Source organism: Phascolarctos cinereus, unplaced genomic scaffold (genome assembly GCF_003287225.1).
Source record: "Phascolarctos cinereus isolate Bilbo 61053 unplaced genomic scaffold, phaCin_HiC Scaffold_5;HRSCAF=322, whole genome shotgun sequence".
Lineage (NCBI taxonomy): Eukaryota > Metazoa > Chordata > Mammalia > Diprotodontia > Phascolarctidae > Phascolarctos > Phascolarctos cinereus.
Genome location: NW_027555958.1, coordinates 57048262 through 57072679, shown reverse-complemented (window position 1 = coordinate 57072679; position 24418 = coordinate 57048262). Strand labels below are relative to the sequence as shown.

Sequence of the window (24418 nt, the reverse complement as noted above, 5' to 3'; positions counted from 1 at the left end):
ACCCATCTTCCTTGATGAGTATCCATTCACACTTATGTAGCATTTTAAGGCTTGCCAAGTCTTCTCCTCACAACAAACCTCAGGAGGCAGAGAGTGGAAGTATCACTGTACCATTCTGTAGTTGAGGAAATGGAACCAAAAAGACTTGTCAGGGTCACTCTGAATAAGTGGTAGGGCCAGAACTCGTGTTCCCCAACCCACACCGTGTCCTCTTTTCCATCGACACTGATGTAGTTTTATACTCTGAAACAAAGGCAGCAAGAGGGCTTAAATGCTCGTTAGGTTAGAAAGAAAAGAATTCGAGCCAGAATTTAGAAGTGAACAGGTCTTGGGACCACGGCATAGCCAATTTAGCTTTTGGTGTGATCATACCCAGAGAAGAGTGTATACTTCTGACAATTTAAGGTTTCTTCCCCTCACTGTTTCTGGGGTTGCCACACTGAATTGCTCTGACCTCTACCGGTTCCCTTTTAGATGCCTGTTATAATTTCTCTCAAAGAGAAAATGGTGGGACTGTGTTGGGAACACTGGAAACTTGGGAAAGATGAGAAGGGACTCTTTAGGCATCATATAGATATTTTTCTCTTGGTGCCAGCCTAGAAATAATACACCAAAAAGATACCTGGTCAGATGTCAGTGCAGACTCTAAAGGGCTCTATAGATCAGACAGATCGTAGTTATTTGCTAACTGGATGTTCACCCACAGGTAAGTGAGAGCTGACAAAATGTGTCTGATCTTGATGTTTTCACGATCCTTTTTCCACATCAGTTTTTTAAATTGCATTCCTATTTGTTTCATTGTCCTACTTTCAATTTAGTTAAGAAATACACTTTTATACACGAGGACAACAATAAAAGCATTACTGCATAGAGCATATTGCCTAGTCTCTACCTGTCATCTTATAGGATGTTCCTTTTAAATGAAATCTATGTGTTACTTGTTTTAGTGGGGCTGTTTGGTGGAAGTAGTGAGGAATATTCTTTCAACATGTTTTTTTCTTTTTTTCCCCTCATATAGATTCAGTGTTACGGAGTCCCAGACCCTAGTTATAACATCCCAGCTTCTCACAAGAACCCTAGGGCCCTGGTTATGGAACTTCACAGGCTGTTTGTTTGATGCTCTATATAAAGTTATTCAGAATGTTTTTTTCCCTCACACATAGATTCGATGTTACAGAGTCCCAGACCCTAGTTATAACATCCCAGCTTCTCACAGGAACCGTGGGACCCTGGTTCTGGAATTTCACGGTAACTGCTAGTATTAATGCGCCCGATGGAGAATGGCATGGAGTCTGCAAAAGACAGCCCCTTTGTCATGCACAGAGCAATCCTGCAAATCAAAGTCTCAAACAGATTGGCTCTTCCAAAAAAAAACCAAAACAGTCTTAAGGCTTAATGTGTAATAATAGGGCAATAAAAATCCATCCTATTGGAAACAGATTTTTAAAATAATCCTTTTGGTGATTACTTGAATATAAAATTATTCTTTTTCCACTAGTAAAATGAGTAGACAAAAGCATCTCTGGTAGACAAAAATCTGTTTAAATGTTTGTTATTTTTGGTGTATCTTAACACTTTTTTAAACAAAACCTTTCCACCATTAAATAGAATCACTTGGGTGTTTATGTTTTGGGAGACTGGAAAATTGCCAGTAGGATGTGCCTCAGATAAGTCATTCAGGGAAGATTCTGCTTTTTTCCCCATGTCGCCTATAACCTTTCGCATCTGAAGCCTATCCAAAGAAGTTTGTGTTTGGTACTTTATGAAAATGAACAAGTATCTTTATTTTCCAGCTTTCTTTCACTCGCTGGTCACTGTATTCCAGTGCAGTTTTCTTCTCTGTCCTTTTCTCTGAAGAAATTGTGGTGACATTTTCCCTCTTTAATAAGTGCTTCAAACTGAACTGAGTATTATCAGCTTTTTGGATCATGTTAGTTGTCCTTCAAGCACTCTCTGTTTTGGGAATGTTTTTGAAGAGAACACATCTCCCAGATAATGCAGCGTAAGGAATCAATATGTCCCATTGCCCCGCACCTCGGAATTGACCGTAGCCTGAGACTTTAAAAATATGTGTCTATTAGGAATATTCATTTTCCAGAGTGAATGTACCTTAATCTTCAGCCTTTTTTTTCTTGCCACAGGAATAGCAGTGCTTCATTTCCATAGTTTAACAGTGGGAAAAGTGTTCTGAATGAAATCTGGTAGCTGAGTCTGCCATAGCTAGATGAGTCAGTCGGCTGTCTAGGGCTTCCATTGGTTTTCCCACAGTAAGTACAATGGAATTGGAAATGTAAAGCTTTCAATATTGTTTCCATAGTAGGAACAGTGATGTCTCATGTCATTTGAAAGTTGTTAAGTCCAGTTATTAAATAGCGATAGCATGGTCTTGGGGCTGGAAAATGACTTAAGTCATCAATATCCTTTCTTAATCTAAATTTTTTGGTTAGCTGGAAAGCAGCTAACTACAGGCAGTTTAAAAACACGGAGGTCATTTTGTACGTGTATTCATGTAGTCACCTGGTACAAATCCAGCTACATTGCCAATTATCATTCCAATCTAAAGTGTTCCTTTATAACCTTCAGCGTAGACCTTCTACATCTTTCTGAGAGTAAAGGGGAAGAGAAGTAGAATTATGTTTTTAGTCCCTGAGTTTTTTTATTTTCTATATCACTACTCTTGATGAGTAGATGATGAAGGAATGATTGATGAAGCACTCTACTGGAGTACTTTTTCCTTTTTAAAGATGACAGTATATATTTTACATTTATGGAGTGCTGTTTGTTGAAATGTTTCTAGTAGAAAATGCATTTTAATATTACAAAATACCATTTTAAAATAGTTTCTATTTTTTGTAATTATTGCTTCCTGTTTTTGAATGGTTGCTCATTTACAGAAACTTATTTTTTAAACTTATGCTGTATCATCATCATGTGAAGAGAAATTTTTAAATTTACCTCACTCCCATATTTAGCAGCATTAAGGAATAATTTCTGGGGAAGTGCTTTGGTATTTAAAGTCTTATTCTTCAAATACTCAAAAGAGGTGCTTATTTCCACTCATATGTAACTGATATTATTGGAAATCATTCAGTGTATCTTAAAGATTTTTCTATGGGTAGAACATTTGAGTTGAAATTCTGTACTCGGGTATGTATCATCCAATCAATCATATGATTACCTAGTCATATTCTGAAGTTCTTTTTGTTAGTCATTTTTCAGTTGTGTCTGACTCTATTTTGGGGTTTTCTTGGCAAAGATATTGGAATGATTTGCTATTTCTCCAGCTCATTTTCACAAGTGAGGAAACTGAGGCAGAGTTAAGTGACTTACCCAGGGTAACTTAGCTAGTAAGTATCTGAGGCAAGATTTGAACTTGGGAAGATGGGTCTTTTTTTTTTAAGGCAATAGGGGTTAAGTGACTTGCCCAGGGTCACACAGCTAGTAGTGTCAAGTGTTTGGTCTGAGGCCAGATTAGAACTCAGGTGCTCCTGACTTCAGGGCGGGTGCTCTATCCACTCTGCCCCCGATGAGTCTTCTTGATTCAAGATCTGGCAGTCTTATCTGCTCCACCATTTAGCCACCCTTCTTCTGAAGTTTACTGTGCCCAATTTCAACTCCATAGCTTTCATAAAAACAAAGTATATTAATGATGAGGAGATAACATGAAGAGGTAATTTATAGGTTTCATCCTCTACTTGTTAATGAAGATAACATTGCTATTTCCAAGTCTTCTGTTATTTTCCTAGTCCTTCAGAACTTTTTACTAGCGATTATTGATAAACCAGTCATTTCATTATCTAATGCATTAATAGTCAAGAGAACATTTTCGAATAGACAAACTTGCTGACCTTTAGAAATCAGGCTGCAGATTTGCATCATTCTTTTTGTCAGTATGCATTTATTCAGCACTCACTGTGTGCCAGACACTTTTGCTGAGAGTCAGGGACATAAAGAAAGGCAAAAAGCAGTTCCTGCTGTCAGGGAGCTCAGAGCCTAATTAGTGTCCTTTGTGATGTGAGCTAATCCTTAACAAGGCTGATCGCTTGCCCGAATTATAGTACATCTGCATTTGTCACTTTAGATGATTGTAAAAAAGCATACAGTGTGTGTATACCTGTCTATACATGCATATTTCTCATATACATATAGGTAGTATAGTGACTAATGCTCAGGACTTGGAGTCTGGAAGACCTGAGTTCCAATCCTGAGACACTTATTATTGTTCAACTCTGGGCATATCACTTAACCTCTCTGCCTCAGTTTCCACATCTGTAAAATGGGGGTAATAATAACACCTATTGTGAAAATAAAATGAGTATAATATTGCAAAGCTTAAAGCAGTATATAAATGCTATTATAAAATATCTTTGAAACCCTTATATCTTGTGCAGTAGAAAAATTAAATTAGTACAAGGTCTAGATTGTTTTGAGAAACACGTTTCCTAAAACATGAGGCAGGAAACACAGTATGCCTGAAGACTCCTGCAAAGTTTTTACTAGGTGTTACAGTAGATAGAGTACCAGGCCTGGAGTTAGGAAGACTCCTCTTTTTGAGGTCAAAATCTGGCCTCAGAAATTTATTATGTGACCGTGCACAAGTCATTTAGCCATGTTCGCCTCAGTTTCCTCATTTATAAAATGAGCTGAAGAAGGAGATGGCAAACCCCTCCAGTATCTTCGCCGAGAAAACCCCAGAAGGGGTCACCCAGAGTTAGACACAGCTGAAATGACTGAACAGGAACAGCAGCATTGATAAACCACTTCGATTAACTCGTGCTTTAATAGTCAAGAAAACATATTCAAATGGATCAACTTGGTTACCATAGAGCTTGTTAACTCTCAAACTTGCCAATTTATTCCAGCTTGTTGGAAATTCAAACCCAGTATGCTGATTAGTTGCTATTTCTTAACTCTGAGAAACAAAAGTTACCCTTTCACTAAAAATTAATGTTTCTCATTATTTTTATCCCCACTTAGAGTGGTCTGAAATCTTCTTTCAGTTGTTTTTGATGCCTGTGGATTGCTAAGAGAGGCAGAGGGCCACACTGGTTAGAGGGCTGTCCTTGGAGCCTGAAAACTTGGGTTCAAATTCTACGTGACATTTACTAGCTGCTTATTTTACCTTCTGGTGCCTCAGCACTGTAAATTGCAAATGAATTACCAGTTTATCTGTAGATGGAATCCTCATGAAATCATTCCTCTGAACCACAGTCTTGTTGAATTTTTATCTTCCTTTATCCCTGTTCAGAGTCCTTATTCACTGTCCTAATTTGATAGTTTTATCCATACTTTCTTCCCTTGATTGATAGAAGGGCATAGCTCAGCCCCCCCCCCCCCAGTCTAAGGGACCCATTTCACTCTTTAGGAGGGAAAGTATCTGGTCATTTAGGAGGCTTCCTTTTTTTCCCCTATCAAGGAGGGTTTGGTTTAGGTAGTTTATTTGACATTGACAGTAAAATGTTATTTCAACCTTTGGTTGGGAAAACCCCACACAGCTGTCAAACTGATATGCCTAAAGCACAAGTCTGACTGTGTCACTGCTCTGAGCAAGCTATAGTGATGGGCTCTTGTCTGGAAGGTAAAATGCTTGCTTGAAGTCCTTCACAGCCTTACCCACTGACTCCAGGCTTGTCTTTCTAGGCTGATTGCAGCCAAAGCAGCCTCCCTGCTGTGCCCTGTATATGGCATTCCCTCATCTGGCTCTGGACTTTTCACAGGTTCACCAAGTCCTACAGTGCTCTTTCTTTTCATCTCCACCTGTTGGAATCCCTAGTTCCCTTCAGAGGTCAGTGCAAGGGCCACTTCCAAGAGACTTTGCTGATCCACCAGCTGGTACTCCACCATTACCTATCAAGCACTTTCTTTTTTTTTTTTAATCTGTAACTATGTTGTATCCTCTTCCCCCCAGTAAGAATGTAAACTTTTCATCCCAGCTTCCACACAGTGCCCTGGCACATAGCAGGCCCAGTCAAAGATTTATTGATTTGAGACAAAAAAAGTGCCATGTGGATATCCTCACACAGAAGTTGAGATTCCTTGAGTCATTTTTTCTTTCCTTCTTTTTTCACTGGCAGCCAATGGAAGGTTTGGTTGGTATTACCTTTTTAATATGAGCATGATTGTACCTACCTCCAGAATTTTTAGATGAAGCTCTCTTTTATTCCTTTGCAACCTGTACAGAATTCAGACTATATTCAGAGTGAAATCTCAGCTTCTCTCTAGTTTCAGAACTCTTCTGAACTCATTAGTAGCCACAGTCAACCTAATTTTCACCCAGAAAGTTTTCCGTCCAGGAATTGAAATTGTGAAAGTCTGACACTGAAGGAATGTTTTCTTCTTTTAGGAGATAACTAAGTTTTTAGGTGCTTTGCAACCTCCTATCTTACAAGGTGTAGTTTGTGAGAACTAGTTTCAGTACCTTAAAATGTTGGCACATTTCATCCTACAATTCCCATTTTAACAATAAAAAAGTAATGTCAAAATTTGTTTAAAACTACCTATTGAATAATTGCCAAAGCTGAAATCGAATCCAGCATACTAAACTCCTGGCTGTTTTCTTCCTTCTAGAGCACAATTCCTTTCTTTTGTGACTAAAAGGGAGATTAAGGTGACCTACTTTCTAATAGTAGCTCTAATGAATCAGCTCAGAGATTTTTATTCATGAATAAAGGGTAGATATTGACTGTTTTATAACTATGTCTGCTACTCTAAGTAGTTGTGTTCTCTTAACACTTTCAGTAAGAGTCCCTTTTAACCCGCTTTAGTTCATAGCCTTAGGAATTAGCTCAGGAAGTCTTTTCACTGGTGGTCAAGATTAGTGCCACATCTTTAGGAGTCAAATGGCTAGTCCCAAAGATTCAGCTCTCTGAAAGCAAAGAGCAGTCAGCCTCAAGTGAGGTGTTTTAAATTAAAAGCAGAAAAAGCAGTCTATTTCTCCCTGATATACAGGTTGACATAGCTTCCCTTCATGAAGGAAATATGTAAGCATTTATAAACGGGACAGTCCAGAAAATTTTTTTAGAAATTTCTCTTCAGGGCTTTGCAGTGATATTGTTTTGTATGTTGCATTCACTATTTTAGATTCAGCCAGGGCATAAAGGTTATTATGTGGCATTCTGTCCTTTTAAATTTTATAATTCTATGCATTTGGGCCCTTCCCCTTCCAAAAGACTACTTCATATGTCTATCCAGCAAAAAGCCATAAAATGTGTACCCTCACCACCCTAGATGAGCAGCTCATCTTTCACCCCTACTTAGTTTTCAGTCTACTACTCAGGTTATTGGCAACCCCATGTGCCAGGTCAGCTCTTCAGATTCTGGTTAGCTTAATTTAGCCCATTTTTCACTAAATGTGTGTACCTGAGTTAGTCCATGTCTAGTTCCTGTCTAAAGCCATTCTTCAAGCAGCTATAATTTTGAACTGAGAATTGTGGAGGAGGATTGTTTGAACCCAAAGAGTCAGTTAAAGGGAAGAGGTGGGTTTTTTTTTCAATATTAATACTGTTTATTTAGTTTGGAAAACATTTTAGCATTCTGAACATACAAAAATAATCAACAAAATGTTCCAAGTATTGGGTACAAAATATGTTTTAACTTCCATTGCTGTATTGTCCCTTTAGTTTTTTTTTTTAAGTTTCCATTTTAAAAATTACAGCATTCAACAGCCACAATCAAAAAACCATTTTTCATGCCAGCTGAAATCCTACCCCTTGCCATATCTAAGAATAGCAGCAGACTGCTGTTTCATTATATACAAAATGAGAACTTTAAGCTAGATGGACAATCACCATATAAAGCTACTCTTTAACACTGCAGTCTTTGGGCTGTTGCACCTAATGAAAGATCCAAATTAATTTTCCTTTTCTAAGGTGTCATAATTCCAAATATTTATGAGAAGAATTTGTCCAGTACATATAAACACACACATATGCATATACATGTATATGTAGTGTATGTGTGTGTATTTACATGTGGGTATGATGTTTATATGGGTGTGTGGAGATATGTACATACCCCCTCCTCTCCAGATATACAGAGGCAGTGTAAGTTTACAACCTGGGATTTCTAAACAATAACCATGATTATCAGACACATAAAAGCCTGTAACTTTTCTAAATGTAAGAGGAGAACACTAAATTTCCTTTTCATTTTAAAAATGTTTGGAAATATGTACAACTCTGATACAGTTTCAAGGTGTTCATAATACCTATATCCATGATGGATAAACCAGGTAAAATGTCTAGAGCATTTGTTTCCGATTTTAAAAGTTAAATGCTACAAATGCAGTAGACACTGTATCAGTAAAGGCATTTTAGTGTTTTCTCAACTTTATGGTATTTAAGGCAAATAATGTAGTTTTATTCATTGTCGTCTCCTCATCTTCCTCCTCTTCCTTCTCCTGTACCTTTTTCCAGGAAGTTTTAGCTGATCCCTTTGCACTATCAAACTTTCCTTTGGACTTATAATCAGCAACATCCTTTTAATACTTTTCCTTCAGTTTCTTCACCTTATTGTTGTATGGCTGCTTTTCACTATCACTGAGATTATTCCACGTCTCACCAAGTTTTGTTTGCTACATTCCCAATGAACATACCAGCGTTTGTAGATTTTATCTTGGGGTGAAATTCTGGAGAGAATAGGAAGAAGCCAGACAGGGGCTGTTTGGGAGCATTAGGATCCTTTTTTCCCCCTCTCCTTTAGCTGGTCCATAATCCTTCATCTCCCTGTTGTACCACAATTTATCAGCCTTTGGCATTTCATCAAACTTAGATTTTTCCTACCTAGACGTATTCTTCCATCTTGCTGAACACTTCTTTGAAGATTCTGCAAAATTGACAGGAACTTCAGGGGTTTTTTTCTTATGTTCCTCACAGCATGTTTATACAGAGAAGGCATAAGCAGACATTTTGCTTTTTGGTTTCTTTGGGTCACCTTTAGCCATCTCTAGTGTGTAACTGTATTGTTTACTAGCCTGTATGAGAAGAGTTTTAATCTCCTTTGCTGCTCTTGATGTCTGCTTGTCTCAGACCTGTTACTTCTTTCTCACAGTTCCTCCTGAGAACTGTGGGTAAGATCGTGAACTTACTCTAACAACACCTTCAGGAGGAAATGAATGATGGGCCTTTGCCTTCTTTCTGAATCTTTTTTTACCCTTATTCTTTTCCTGTAGAATGTTAGAACTTTTCTGGCTTTCAGTTGTACTACGCCCTAGTTTTTCTGATAAGATAATTTCTTCTTGGCTGTGAGACCATTTGCAGTATCCTCAAAGCTAAATTGTAGCTGCTTTCAAAGAAAACTTTCGAAAAGTCATGCTTAGGTAGATGATTAGAGAGAGCAAGAAATACAATAATGATGTGAGATGGATTTTTTTTCCCCCACTTTTACTGTGGCGGACAATTTTATTCTCTAAAAGGCAGCAGGTTTGTGCAAGGTCATAGAGTTTTATCATATTTATTGTATTTTAATTGAAGCTTATAATTTTTCTAACTACTTTGCTTTCTGGTTTTGTAAAGTTTTTCATAATCTTATTTATGGCATGTAAGTACCTTTTTTTTTTCAATTAACACTCAAAAATGTTTCTTTTTTTGGTGAGAAAGGTTAAACTTTGATAAGACTTTTTTGTTTGGTTGGGTTTGTTTTGTTTTGCTCCTGTTTCACACCAACTAAAATGAGTCCAAAAATCCCTTTCACAAAAGGTAAGGTTTTTATTGCTCTGTCAAATTAGATTAAAGAGTTTTTATGGGTTTTTACTTGAATTTTCCTCAACAAATTATTGATACCTTTTCCGTTTCTTCCACTCCTTCCCCAATATTTTGGAGGTTTTTCAACTGTGCATGATAGAGGAGGGCTGCTAAGCTTGCAGTTGATTAACTTGAAATTGTTTTGAGTAATTCTGCTTTTTTGGCTTTTTGTACCTAATTAGAATTGATGTGACTGAAGTGCAAATCTTCATAATAATCATGCATTTGCTGGCAGTGATTGGAGGACCACCTTTTTGGCAATCTATGGTAATTTTGTTCACATTGTATATCCCCTGTAATGCATGTTATGTATCCTGCTTGTTTTCTCAAATGCAGTATAATCCAGTTGAACAGTAACATGTAAAGTTATTTCATCCTCTTTGTTACACAAAAGAAAACTCAGGAACAGTAGGACACAGGTATTTTTCTTTAGGACATGATGAATACACCTTTTTGGCATTCAGTAGAGCATTTGATTCAGTGCAGAGATGACGACCCTGAAGGCCTTTGAGAATCTCTGACCTTCCTCAGAGCTTGTGGCAGTCTCATTTTTACAAATGAGAAATTAGACTGCAGGAGGTACATCGAGATGCCTCAAAAGTGAGGATTGATTCAGACTTTTATTTCCTTTTCTGAACAAATGGAATCCATTAAACTCTCCCTTTAATCATTTAAAACCACAGCTAATATAGTGGACAGAGTATGTTTTTTTCCGAGAATAGAATTAACATTTGCCTTGAAAGTGATGCCAAAGAACTTTTTTTGAAACAGTTGTTAGGACTTTGGTTTTTCCACCTTACCTGAAATCTAGGTAGCCGCCATAGCATAGAATACCTCTTCTCAACAAATTGCTGGCACTGTATTCCGTAGAGGTTTGGGCAAAGTAATTTCTGCTTCCTGATCACTGTATCTGTAACTGTAGTGTTACTTTTTTCCCCCCCTCTGAACAAAGTTATTTGGTGGTTATCTTAAAAGCAAGTTCTTGAGCTAGAAATAATCATTTTCTTTAAAATTCTGATTAAGTTAAAAGCAAAATATTGGGAAAAAAAATCCATTCACTTAAGGAGGAGGTATGCTCCTAATACCCTGCCCTAAGCATTGACTGCCAGGAATGAGTTAAAGGCCAGGGAAGGTAGGGGAAAGGAAATAAGACTACAACCAGTATAGGATCTTGGTAGATTTTATTTAAAGCCGTTCCACCACATTTTGTGCAGAGTGCTTCAAATAACGTCTGTGAGAACTTGATTTTTATTACTTTAAGTCCTCAGATAGATTCCACCACTTTGTTTTTAAATTAAAAGTGAAAACTGAATTCCAGGAAATAATTTCCCTCAGCGTCCTCATGCTATTAGCATATCGGCCTGGATTTCTGTGCTGAGATTTTAAAGTGAGATGCATAAAGGATATGGATTAGTGATGTCAAACTCCAGTAGAAATGGGCCACTAAACGGTATTGACTTAGAAATCCACATATTAACATTATGTGTTTTATTGTATTTTTTTAAACTGTGTTAAGTATTTCCCAGCTACGTTTTCAATCTGGTTCTGGGGACTTGGGAGTGTTTCAGGCCTATTGTGGAGATGTTTGACACCTCTGTAGATCAGTGCCCAGTACAGGTTCCTGTAATTAACATGAAGCTGCCGCATTTGGGGGGTTTTTTGGCTATGTGTTTTCATTATCAAATAATAGTAAAAATGTTACTTCAGAGCCTGACACTATGCTAATTTAGGATAAAGACGTGATAGCAGTGTAGACATTTATATATGATGGAAGTGAAGCATGATGTGGTAGAATTCAGGGATATAATAACTTTCTTATAGGTTTTGGTAGTTGGCTACAACTGATAAATGGCTTAGCTACCCCACAATCAAAGAAATATTTGGGGAGTACCAAAATATGTGCTATTTTCTAAATCCATGTGAAATTAAAGTTATTTGAAATGGTTCCTTTTACTGTAGTTTTAAAGAAAGTAGATTTATAGTAAAAAGAGAAGAGCCTAATACTTTAAACACAGGAAATCTAGACTTAAGATATTTGCCCAGGCAAGCAGTCCATTGCATAATGAGCTGCTTTGAGAAGATTAGCTGTTTTTTGTTTTGTTCTGTTTAAAAAAAAAAAAGAATTATATCTGCCCTTCTGAATTTGAGAAGACTCAATTTCTGGCCCCTTTTTTTTTTCTTGGTAGAAATGGATTTTCATCAAGATTAATAGAGTGGCCACAGTGCCTTATTGTAGGGTTTTGTTTTTCAAATGTAAGATTTTTTTTTTTTGGTGAGGCAGTTGGGGTTAAGTAACTTGCCCAGAGTCACACAGCTAGTAAATGTTATGTGTCTAAGGCTGGATTTGAATTCAGGTCCTCCTGCCTCCAGGGTCGGAGCTGTATCCATTGCACCACCTAGCTGTCCCAGAAATTATTTTTCTTGCACAGCTGTGTTTGTATCAGTTGCAAAGTCATAGACCAAAAGAGGACCATAAAAAAGGTTGGATTTTGTTATCTTTCCCTAGAATTCTACTCCAGTGCCACCTCAGGGTATAGTGGTGATCCTGAGAATTCTTGAAGGCTGTACCAGTAGAGTGCTAACTCTAATAGACCCAGTCAAGCTGGAAAGAATTTTAATACAGGTCTGGGGAATGATTATTCCTCTCTTACCTGAGGATCAGCTTAACCATTGGTGGAGATGTTCTACTGCAGATTGACCAGAGATGATGAATTTTTCAATCACCACAACTCTTGAAAACCATCAACAAAGTTGTAAAGGAATTGCCATATATTCCTTGGTGGAGGGAATCTCCCACAACTGAGAAAATTGTGATCCTTACAGTATGAAAGAAAGACTTTTGTTTAAAAGTCTAAAGTGCTAAAAAAGCACATTTTATTATTACTTCTCAGAACCATCTTTACACACTGTCCAAACTGCCTTAAAATTTATACATGAAAGAGACTCAGGTCCAATAGGGCAAGGCTTCTTCAACTTTTTCCACTTTTGACCCCTTCAGTGCTTCTTAAACTGTAGGTTGTGACCACTAAGAAGCACTGCTCTAGGCTAGAGGTAGTATGTGGTCAGTGCAGCTCTCACCATCAGCAAATTTTCAGAGATGGCAGACCAGTGGCTGTCATGGCTTCTGAGGTGCAGAAGGACATTGCTAGAGGAATTAAGGCAAAGGAAAGTTGTAGGTGGCTACTACTGTCATTGTGCCCCGAGTTGTAAGGGTTAAAAAGAATGTAGGTTAAGTAGTGGTGCCTAAGTATTGTATCCCAGTGTAGACCCTAGGGGTGAGACTCTGAGACTGAAAGTTCACCTGACCCTAGTCCTTCCTCCCCTGCGCCTCTGAAGCTGACTTCTTGCCTCCCTCATGCAAGGGCAGAGTGCCTGGGCTCCTGTGTAGTTGTACCTGCAGAGAAGGTAAGAGAAAGAAGGAGAACAGCTTATATTTTCCCTCTAGGCCTGCTGCCTTTTTCTCTGCTTTGTGGCCCAGGCCGTGTACTAATTTGCCTGGCTGTACTAATGCTCTATATTCTTTTTTCTTCTTCCATAGGGCACCAATATGAGCTTCCATGACCCTAAAGTGATTTCATCAAATTTTAAAACAGTAGAACTCTGTTATGGCACAGATCTTTATTACACAGATTTGGATGTATACCATGGGTCAAATCGTGTCCCCTAAAACATAAAAACTACGTACAGTAAAAGCCTGTTATATCAAGGTTAGCCTATACCATGGGTATTAGCACCAGTGTGGTGTAGGGGATTCCCTATATTTAGTGCTCATTTTAAAATGGGGGAAGATGGCATTTTTATCTTTGCCAAAGGTTTTCTTTGTCCTTGTGTAAGAAAACACAGTGATCAAAGAAATGGTGAGAAGTGACTTAGATTTCAGGCAGGTTTAGCTGACTTGAGATGATCTTACGGTTTTCTGAGCTAGAACAGAGTTACTTTTTGGAGCAACAGTACTGCTCCTCCTGAATTGAAAATGAGTTTTGAATTGGGAGAGGGTTGAAGGTAAGGGGAGCAGTTCAGAGTTCAGTGTGTTCTAGCATGTGCCAGATAAAATTTGAGAAAATGTCATTTTTTTAAACTGAACCAGCATGTTGAATTCATGAAATTAAAATCTTCCATAACGCAACATGAAATATCAACAGATGCTTTGAAAAAACAACTTAACAGAACAATTTTGCAAGAGGTCATAGAGTTCTGTAAATAAACTGGGTTCTTCAGTGTTTTGAAGGAATGGAGTAAGATGAGACATTTGTGAAATAATTACAGTTCCCTAGGCTTAATTTAGCTTTTATCTACATTCTATTCCCTTTTGAATTGGGATTTATAATGAAATCAGATCTTAAAGGCTACATTTCTTATCCTCACTCACACTCTTACATGCTTTACACTGTAAGAAAAGTGGGTAAAACATTGTACCTTAAGTCATTGGTGATCTTTTAATCTTGCATCTGTATTCTTCTGTGAAAGCAATTAACTTGTTTCTATTTCCATTTTACTATCACTGTTTTAAAGTTGGACATAATACAAAAAAACTTTTATAATACATGGAAAAAGCTAAATTTAGGGGAAAAGGGATAGAAATTTGTGGAGAAGACTTTTTAGTGAAATATGGACTTTAAAAACTCACTGCAAGTATACCTCACTTTATATGGTAGTTACACGTCTGACATTGTCAATTAGGAGCACAAAGTCTCAGAGTTGAAAGAGACCTCAAAGGTCCTCCCCATCTCCTTAGCAGGAGATGCTGCTATAACATCCATGACAAGTGGTCATCCATCTAGTCTCTGCTCAGAGACCTTCAGTGATGCCTTCCAAGGCAGCTCATTCTTCCTTGGTCTAGCCCTAGTTATTAGGAAGTTCTTCATAGCCAACCAAAATGTGCCTCCATAACTTCTGCCTATTTCCTCTAGTTTTACCTTCTGAGGCCCAGGAGAACAATCCTGGTCTCTCTTCTGCATAACAACCTTTCCCATTTTAAGACTGCTGTCAGGTCCTCCCTAAGTCTTCTTCAAGCTAAATGGCCCCACTTTCCTCAACTGCTACTTACTTATGTGGTCGTAATCCCCAATTCTGTGAACCATCCTAGGTGCTTTTCACAGGAGGTTTGTCAGCATCTTTCCTCTAGTCACTAATGAATTTAAAAATAATAAGCAACTGTATTTTAATTGGAGATAACCTCACTGATTAGAGGAACTATGTAGTGAATCCTTGAGTAAAGTGAATAATCCCCCATTTTATAAAGCATGTTCTGTTAACATTTTTGTTTTTAGGCTCATATTAAAGTGAGGTACACTTGGATGAATTTGTTGGGGGCCTTCTTGCCAGCTTTTCTTTTAGTTTCCTCCTCAGTTGCCTTTGGCTTGCACTAACAACTTCGATTCATGTGGGGTTAGGAACCTTATCCAGGAGCCATTGTTTTAAATCCAGCCCAAGACTTTGTCTTGTTTGAAATGTTTTCTTCCACTGCTCTTAAATAACAATAAGTGATTGGAGAATTGAGGTCAGAAGGAACAGGGTATGTATCATAAAGGCCTAAAGAGAGTTCATTGTGTGATTCACTCCAGGCTAGTTTTGCCTTACACCGGAACCTACTTGTGTTACTCATGAAAAAGCTTGTATTATTGTCTTGTTTTGCCAAAAAAGGATGTCAAGACAAATGAGACTTAATGCTGTTCAGTTTCATTCCCTGAAGTGTGGCAGCATTGTCTCTGATAGGAAAGAACAGGAAAACATACTTGGTTATTGTTGCTTTAAATGAGAGCTGTTCTTCCCGAAATGGGGCCACAGGGGTTTGGGAGAGGATAATGCTTATAAATTTAGGAACATGGTTTTAAAGTATTTAAATTTTTTGAATAAATATATGTGCTTATTTTATGTTGTACATGTTTTAACTTTGTTCTCTTTCTCCCATTAAAGATTCCAGTGCTGAATATTCAAATGAAAATTTTTCCAGCGCTTTGTACTGTAGCAGGGACCATATTCTCCTGTACAAATTACTTCCGTGTAATCTTCACAGGTGGTGTGGGCAAAAACGGATCAACCATAGCAGTAAGTGTACCATCACTTGCTATTTCTGGTTCAAGTTTGAGCTAGGATTCAGAAGAGCTGTGCTTTCATTTTTTCATTTGAAACTTTTTCTTTAAAAAAAAAATAGCCATAGTTATATTAATTTATAGCTTTCTCCTTTAGCCTTAATAACAAACAAACAATAACTTTAGGGGTGCATGGCTTAGTAAATTTGAACTCACAGGAGAATTCCTCTGTTTTTGTTTTTTTCTTGCTTAATCCCTGCTGCCATTGCTTTGGTCAGCTGTTCCTTTGTTCAGCTGAAGAAACAGCTGTCAGGCACAGCTTCCACAAATTCCACAAATTTGGAATTTGAAAGGCACGGAGCCTGCTCAGACTTCTCAGCAAATCCATTTGATGTCATTGGGGTACACTGTGTTAACACTTTTCTTCTCTTGATTCTGTATAGGGAACAAGTGTCCTTTCTCCTTTTCTCCATATTGGATCAGTGATTACATTAGCTGCAATGATCTACAAGAAGTCAGCTGTTCAACTCTTTGAAAAACATCCCTGTCTTTATATACTGACATTTGGTTTTGTAGCTGCTAAAATCACTAACAAGCTTGTGGTAAGCACTAAAATAAGACACCTCATTTTTGTTTGTTTCAGTTTTACATGTGGACTAAGTCTGTAATTCTTGGGTTTTTTTACCCCGCAATTCCCTGGGAACTCCTTCAAGCTCATTTCTCCTTCCTCCAAATTCTCAAAGTGTATCTTAAAGATAGGCACATCTTAAAGGTATGTCCCCATCTGTTGGACCATGAGCTCCTTGAGGGCAAGAACTGTCTTTTGCTATTCTTTGTATCTCCAGCACCTAAAGCAATGCCTGAAACATAGTAGATGCTTAATAAATACTTACTGATGAGGAAGGACCTGGGTTCACTTTTGATGTTAAGTTTGATATTTTCCCACTATCCTGCAGCTACAGCTCTATGTTCAGTTCTTGGAATGTCACTGCGTCCCCCACTTTAAGAACATGGATTTGGATGATGCCTCAGTTTGCTAATAGGGAGCACCACCCTTAGAGCAGGCTCAAAGCTGTAGCAGGCCTGGACTAGGATTCTGAGTTAGGGTTGTCATCCCTGTCTGTCATGGTGCCATCTGTAGGCAGCCAAGTTCTTAGGAAAGAGCCTGTTTCCCTTTCTGCATTTTCCATATGTAAGAGTGAGAGACCTGCCTTTGCCCCTTTACCTTTTCACATACATCTTAGTTTTCCCAGCCAGATAAGTGTCCTCTGACCTTAGTGACCTGTATGTGCCGTTGTTTCTGTTCTGCACACATACCACCACCCCCCACCCTCCATTTTAGGATGCTGACTTGAATTCTGATCTTTGGTCTCAAGCCTCAGATGCTCTTTGTCCAGAGCAGCACAAGGTTAAGGAAGCACGGGCCAAGCCAAAAGGAAGGGTGCACAGAATCACAGCTTCATTTGGTGGCAGTGGCCGGCTTTGCCCACTGGGCAGCCACACCTGCTTGTCACCATGACCAAACATTGACTTGTACAAAGATCAGTTTTTCTCTCCAGGTGTAAGAATAAGGGACCTTCCCTCTGTTTTCCCAAATTCGTTTTGCACCCTGACTTGGATTTGAGTTTCAGTTCAGCCATTTGATTTGTGATTTCAGGCAAGTCATTTTACTTGGGTGAATTATCAGTTAACTTATCTGTAAGATGGGAACAATAATGCTTGCATTTCCTACCTTAGGGTTGTTGAGGGGAAAAAAATTAGTTTGTAAACTGTAAAACACTGAAATAGCATCAGCCAGTATTATTATTATTGCCTTCCTTGGGAATCGGTCACAAAACAAAAATTTTATTATCATGTCAGTCAGCAAGCATTTTATTAAGTGCTTACTCTGTGCTGAGCGCTGGGCTGAGAACTGGGGCCAAGAACAGCCCTGCCCCCAGGGAGCACAAGACAGGTACATAAAAGAGGTGTAGGACATGACTAGGAAAGGCCTTCTGCAGAAAGTGGGATGTCACCTGGGTCTTGGAAGGAGCCAGGGAAGCTTGAGAGGCCAAGAGTATTCTAGGCTTCAGGGTGTGACAAGTAGATCATGGGTGTTAGATTGTGGAATTAGTGGAGGAGAGTGAGGTAAGGAAAAAGGAGGCAAGATTTTGAGGAGCTTGAAATGCCAACCAGACAACTTTATATTTGATATTCTAAGTAATAGGGAGCCATTGGCGTTCATTAACAGGGGAATGATATGATTAGACCTTTACATATAATTAAAGAACTTCAGAGTTGGAAAGCACCCTGGAGGCCTAATCCAACCAGTGCCTAAGAGAGGAATCCCTTCTACAAAATACCTCACAATACCTTATCTAGTCTTTGTTTGAAGACTTTCAGGAGGGGGAATTAATTGTTTCTTGCTTTTGCATAGGGCCCACTACCACTAAAGCCCTGCTGATGCCTCATCACAGCTTGGCTGTGACTCTAGACTTTAAGAAACAATAGTCAAGTGACTAAGCTGAGGTGGATTCTACCAAGCTAGAAGGGTTTTGAAGGTGGACCTAGTGAGGGTCTGTTGTCTGAGAAACAGCCTAGCCTTCAAGAGGCTCATTCCGTTGTTTGGTAGTTTTTGAGTGCACAGCAAATCTCAAAGACTTACTAAGTCATAGAGGAGTTGTACAAAATAACAGATAATTGAAATAGTGAAACTTATTTCCTATGTAATAAGTTTTTGTTTCTGTTTGTGTAGCTGAACAATCCCTGAAACCAAATTCTGGCACCACACTGTTAGCCAGTGTGAAGGTACACTGCTAAATTCTCTTTTACTCACAGGTTGCACACATGACCAAGAGTGAAATGAGTCTACACGACACAGCCTTCATAGGTCCTGCCCTTTTGTTTCTGGACCAGTACTTTAACAGCTTTATTGATGAATATATTGTGCTTTGGATTGCTCTGGTAAGCGGTATACTTTGTTTACCTCATTAAGTAAAGGTAACATCATTTTGAGGGGCCAGTTTATAATTTCTAACTGAAACCTAAGTTTTCTTAGTTTATCTAATAATGGCACACATAAGCTTGTGGTTGCTTGAATTTGTAATGAATGTGAATTAATTTGGGACCTTCAGAACATGATCATGCCTATAGGACTTCGTGAAGTGTTTCTGGGCTTAGTGATCATGTATATCTGTTTAATAGTCATATTTGATGCCTATGTCCAGTAGCTGCAAACTGTGACCAGCAAAACCATGGCTTGCAAATACTAACTGCCTAGTTAAAGGAATGGAACATGTAGGAATTTTATTCATTTGGTTTTTCAGGGATTAAGTGTGATTCTGGTGAAGAGACAGATGCCTTGGTATTTTTTTCATATGGCCCAGGGAGGGTCCAAACACTTTGCAAGACTCTAAAAAGCTCTTTTCCTTGCAGGTCTTCTCCTTATTTGATTTAATTCGCTACTGTGTCAGTGTCTGCAATCAGATTGCTTCTCACCTGCGCATAAATGTCTTCAGAATCAAGGCCTCCACAGCACATTCTAATCATCATTAGTGACTTAATTGTTATTGTAATGAGAAATAGGAAGCAGATTTTTCTGCAGGAAAGAATCAGAAAATATTGAGGAGAATGGGGGTGGATAAGAACAAATCTAATTTATAATAATCAATGTTGTATAACTTCTAGTCTTCGTTCTTGGTAACACTCCTTAACTAGCCTCTGTGAGAAGAGGGAATTCCAAGTCCTATCTTGTAAAACATACATGTAGTCCTACTGGTTTTGGCCCAAGAAAGCATGCAGGAAATAATGCCTTGTCTTTGTCATTCATTACCTTTGAATACTGAATAAATTTGTCCTGGGGAGCAGAGCTGCAACAATGGAAAATTTCTGGTGTAAACTATTTACAGACCATAAGACTGCTACTTTATAATTTTAATAAATCATCATCTTTTAGTGAAATACTTGTTCAGTGTTCACTCAAATTTTCTTTACTAAGGAGCTCAGCTCATGGCACAGAGATATCCCCCGGCTCCTGTGGCTGAGCTAGTGCTGGTGACTGAGACTAGGTTGAAGGGGTTCCTGTGTTTACATTACTGGGGAAGGCCAAGTGTTACTGAAGAATGAATGACGGCCTTCTGGGTCTGGGGAGAGCCCCTCAGCATGAAGTATAATGTGGTATCTTTTGTCAATTACTTTTATTTTTTTAAATAAATATATTATCTAAAAGCCAACTTATTTCTCAATTTTATTCCAGTGGAAAGACTTAAAAACTAAGTTTTAATGTTTGTTTTTTTGTATGAAATTTAAGCAAAATTTATTTCTGCTCTTTAATAAATAAGGAAATTCTGTGAGTTGTGTTGTCTTCATCTGTACTGTGGCCCTTCGGTAGTGTGTAAACATTCTGCTGACTTGTGGGAAGAGAAATTGAAGATTTTAGTGAAGGCTTTTTTTTTAAAAGTTCCTTGTTATCCTTTCAAGAACTGGTCATATAGAGATACCAAAGCCCTCCACAAAAAAAGTAATCAGTGAGGTTACTTTCTTGGCTCTTTACTTAAAATAGCTAAGTTACAGTTAGAAATGTGATGCCCTTTTGTATCTCTATTCCAGTGATCTTACGGGAAGAGTTTTCACTGCTTTATGAGGGGGATAATACAAGGCCTTTTAACAGAAAAGGTTTAAACCATTAACTAAACTGCATTTTTTGCCTTATCTGAATTTAGTTGTTCATGGGATCTTCGTTATTCATTACCCGGGATTGTCAATAGCTGCATTTGTTTTTCAAAGCCCATGTGTGTTAAGCAGGATGGTTAATTCATCTGTGAAATGGGGGTGATAATACTCATAGGGTGGTTGTGAGTAAGGTGCTTTAGTAATTATATATAACGGTATATAAACGTGATGTAGTCCTAGTGTAAGATCTTTCCAAGACATCACTATTCATACCAATTGCTCAGAGAAAGGCAGTATTCTGCGACTGGCTAACAGTTTTTCCTCCCCAGCTCCTGCCCTCGTACTAAGGGACTTCAGCACACATATTGATACCTCCTGAAACACTTTTACTCCACACCGGTCTTTAACTTGCTCATTTCCCATGACCAGTCATTCTTGCACCCCATCTCAGACACAGAGATGGTCATACCCTTGATCTTGTCATCACTCCACTTCCATGTTCATGAACCCCAAAATTCTCTTATCCAGTCACAACCTACTGTCATTCCACCTCCTCCAGTCCCTCCCCCATCAGTTCTTTCTCAGGCCCCTATCCCTGCGCTGAGTAAGCTCTCCCATTAGTGAACCAGTTCAACTCTATACTCTTATTCTTTTGAATCCCTTGCCCCTGATCCTATTACTAATCTTGCCCTGCTATCCTCAGCCTTGGATTACTCCCACCATCTGCTGCCTTTGCTTCTCACATGCTTCCAAATAAAGCCAGTGAAAAATCAAAACCATGTTAATTGGATTCACAGCAAATTTGTTACATAATCTCAACTGGAACCTCACTGCATCACGACAGTCTTTTTTACACTTCCATAGTTGACTCACTATCCCACTCAGCACAGCAGCTCTTCTGGATCTTTTCATCCCTCCTCAAACCTCCCATAGTTCACCCGCCCTCCCAGGTGAGAACCTTGCTTCTTAAACAGACAAAATTGAGGTCATTCATTGAAAGCTTCCTCTTCTCAACCCACCTCTCCCAGATGCCTTCTATCACAATAGGTGTCCCCATTTCCTCTCCTTAATTGTACAGCCTGGCTCCTGACGTCATTCAAACCAAGCTGCTCTCTCCACTGCCCAGTGCAGTGGTCATCCTATGCTTGATATCTCTTTAGCCTGTGACATTGTCAATCACCCACTTCTGTGTGACCCTGGGCAAGTCACTGAACCCCAGTTGCCTCACCAAAAGAAAAAGGAAAAAAAAATCACCCAGTTCTAGATGCCAGCCACACACCCACACCCTGCTTTTGCAACATTACTCTCTCCCAGTTCTGTCCAACTGCTCCTTCTCTGTCTCTTTTGCTGAATCTTCATCCGTGTCATGCCCAATAACTAGCTGTCCCAAAGGGTTCTGTCCTTGGGCCCTCTTCTCCCTCTATACTCCACTTGGTGATCTCATTAGCTCCCATAGATTTAACTATACTGATAATTCTCAAACCTTATCCAGGCCTAAATTCTCTGGTGACTTCCATTTTTGCAACTTCAGCTGCCTATTAGATATTTTAAATTCAACATGTCCAAAATTTATTCTGGTATCTTTTCCCCAAAATATTCCACTCTTCCTAAGTTTCCTATTACTGTCAAGTCCTTCCAAGTCTCCCAGGCTCCTAGCCTACATGCTGTTGTAGACTTCTCACCCACCTTGTAGGCCTATCAGTTTTACCTTCATAAGCTCACAGTCAGTTCTCTGACATTTGCCATCACCCCAGGGCGGGCCCTCGTAAGCTCATCCCTGAACTGTCACAATAGTCTGCTGGCTGGTTTCTCTACCACAAGTTTCTCCTCACTTCGGTCCATCCTCTACTCAGGCACCAAAGTGCAACCATGTCACTCTCCTGCTCAATAAATTCTAGTGGCTCCCTATCAACCTCTAGGATCAAATACAAAATCCTCTCCCCACCCCTACCTTTCTGGTCTTTTTACACCTTACTCCCCACCCCTTACTCTTCAATCTAGTGACACTGACCTCCTTGCTGTTCCTCAAATAAGAAACTCCATTTCTCATTTTTTTTTAGGCAGTGGAAGTTAAATGACTTGCCCAGAGTCACACAGCTAGTGAGTGTCAAGTGTTTGGTCTGAGGCCAGATTCCATTTCTCGTTTCTGAGCATTTTTACCGGATGTCCCCCATGCCTAGAATGCTCTCCCTCTTCATCTGTGCTTCTTGGCTTCCCTGGCTTCCTTCAATTCCTAGCTGAAATCCCCTCTTCTATAGTAAGCATTTCCTGGTTCTCCTTAATTCTAGTGCCTTCCCTTTATCTCTGATCTCAAATTTCTCCTGTATCTAACTTATTTACATTGTTATTTGGTGTCTCCTTGAGAATAGGAATTATGTTTTGCTTTCCTTTGTATCCCTAGTGCTTAGCACAGTGTCTGGTACATAGGTACTTACCAAATGTTTATTTAGTGACATAACATAGATTTAGGACCAGCTCTGCTGTGCATGCTGTAGACTCCATTCCTGGATAGAGCTGGCAAGTGTTAAGTTATCTGATAGATGATGTCTCTCCATCCCTGGCTCATTTAGACAGGATCTCATTTGAAATATACCCTAATTGGGTCCTTATGTTAAAGTGACTCAGTAACTTTGTGTTTCCCGGTTCTGTCACTTATTTAAAAGGACAAACTAATCTTGAAAGTTCATTTGGCATATAATATGGCTAGTAATAGAACACCAGGTGTTTCCTGGACTTTAGAAGCCTAACATGTTTGATGCTAACGTGTTTTTAGGGCTAAGATTCCCACCGTATTCTTCTCCTTCATTAAGCATTCATGAGCACTATAGACTGCTGATTATCTAAGGGCTTGCATTTTTATGGTGGTTTTAAGGTTTGCAAAGTGTTATCTTGTTTGATCCTCACAACTACGTTGGGAGGGAGGTGTTATTGTTATCCCCACTTTACAGATGAAGAAAACTGAGTCAGACGTTAAGGGACTTGCCCAAGGTCACACAGCTAGTGTCTGAATCAGAATTCTAATTTAGATCTCCCTGCCTCCCATGTCCGATGCTCCGTTAACTGTGCCACCTACCTGCCTGCATATCAGTGACACAGTTTGAAAGTCTAGGGTGGTGATTTCCAAAGTCAGTTCTCCATACACAGGAAGCATGTGGGCAGAGGATGAACATCCTGTCCGTTGTCGTAGAGGCGAGAGATTGCACGCGACCATCCTCTAAAGTCATTTACAGCTATTAATTTTCTATGATCCTATTTTCTTAGTGAGAAGGCCATCACAGGAAACATTTAATAGTTGAACTGAGCTTATTTCAGGTCAGTCACAAGATAGTATCCCAAAATGGAGACTGGCTGGATTGATGGGGAAATGAGATATTAGCGTTCCCCACCCCTACCTCGATGAAAACTAGTGTTCTTGGCCTTATCTCTTTTCCCTTACTGAGATTTTCTTGTTTTTCCTGAAAGTTAATTGTTTCTCTAATACCTTAAGGAACCTGCCCTCAGCTTTCTCTAGCTTCATTCACCTGTCTCACTAAACTGGTAAGTGAGCACAGGGGCAAAGCAGAGTGTTTCACATTTGGCATTCTTATGGACTTTAGGCTAGCCTTAATGGCAGGGCGAGTCCCCTAAACAGTCCTCTCCCTGTCCCACTCCCCCATGGCCTATATTAGATAGAGCCAATCCCACCAGCCTAAAGTCTGGGGTCTACAGACTCGAACTAGTCCTGATCATGAGATCATAGATTTAAAGGTGGAAAGTACCAGAGTTCATCCAGTCCAACATCCCCTCTCACTCCCCCATTTCACAGGTGAGGAAAATGAGGCCCAGAAAGTGACTTGTTCAAGGTCATACAGAGTAACTGAGGAAAGGTTGGAACCCATGTCCTCAGACTCCAAAGCCTCCTTTCCCTTTATCACCAGGAGTTGAGACCTTTGCCCCAGAACAATCTCCCTTGGAGTTCCCTTAACACTCTTTGGCCAAAATCACAGCCAAGGTAGT

General features: G+C 39.1%; 1 protein-coding gene and 1 pseudogene across 4 annotated transcripts in view; one reads left to right on the top strand and one right to left on the bottom strand.

Moving 5' to 3' along the window:
- Positions 1 to 20103, top strand: part of CEPT1 (choline/ethanolamine phosphotransferase 1) — a 41417-nt gene extending 21314 nt beyond the window's left edge. For 3 of the 4 annotated variants that reach the window (XM_021001382.2, XM_021001399.2, XM_021001393.2), the window contains exons 5-9: positions 9923 to 10007; positions 15657 to 15788; positions 16216 to 16374; positions 18590 to 18715; positions 19187 to 20103. In XM_021001382.2, the coding sequence (XP_020857041.1) occupies positions 9923 to 10007; positions 15657 to 15788; positions 16216 to 16374; positions 18590 to 18715; positions 19187 to 19306 (622 nt within the window). In that variant the 3' untranslated portion in view covers positions 19307 to 20103. Of the gene's footprint in view, positions 1 to 1163; positions 1249 to 9922; positions 10008 to 15656; positions 15789 to 16215; positions 16375 to 18589; positions 18716 to 19186 lie in introns of all 4 variants that reach the window. The other variant, XM_021001406.2, reaches the window with a different exon arrangement.
- On the bottom strand, positions 8312 to 9317 carry LOC144457518 (high mobility group protein B3 pseudogene; annotated as a pseudogene).
- Positions 20104 to 24418: the final 4315 nt, after the last annotated feature.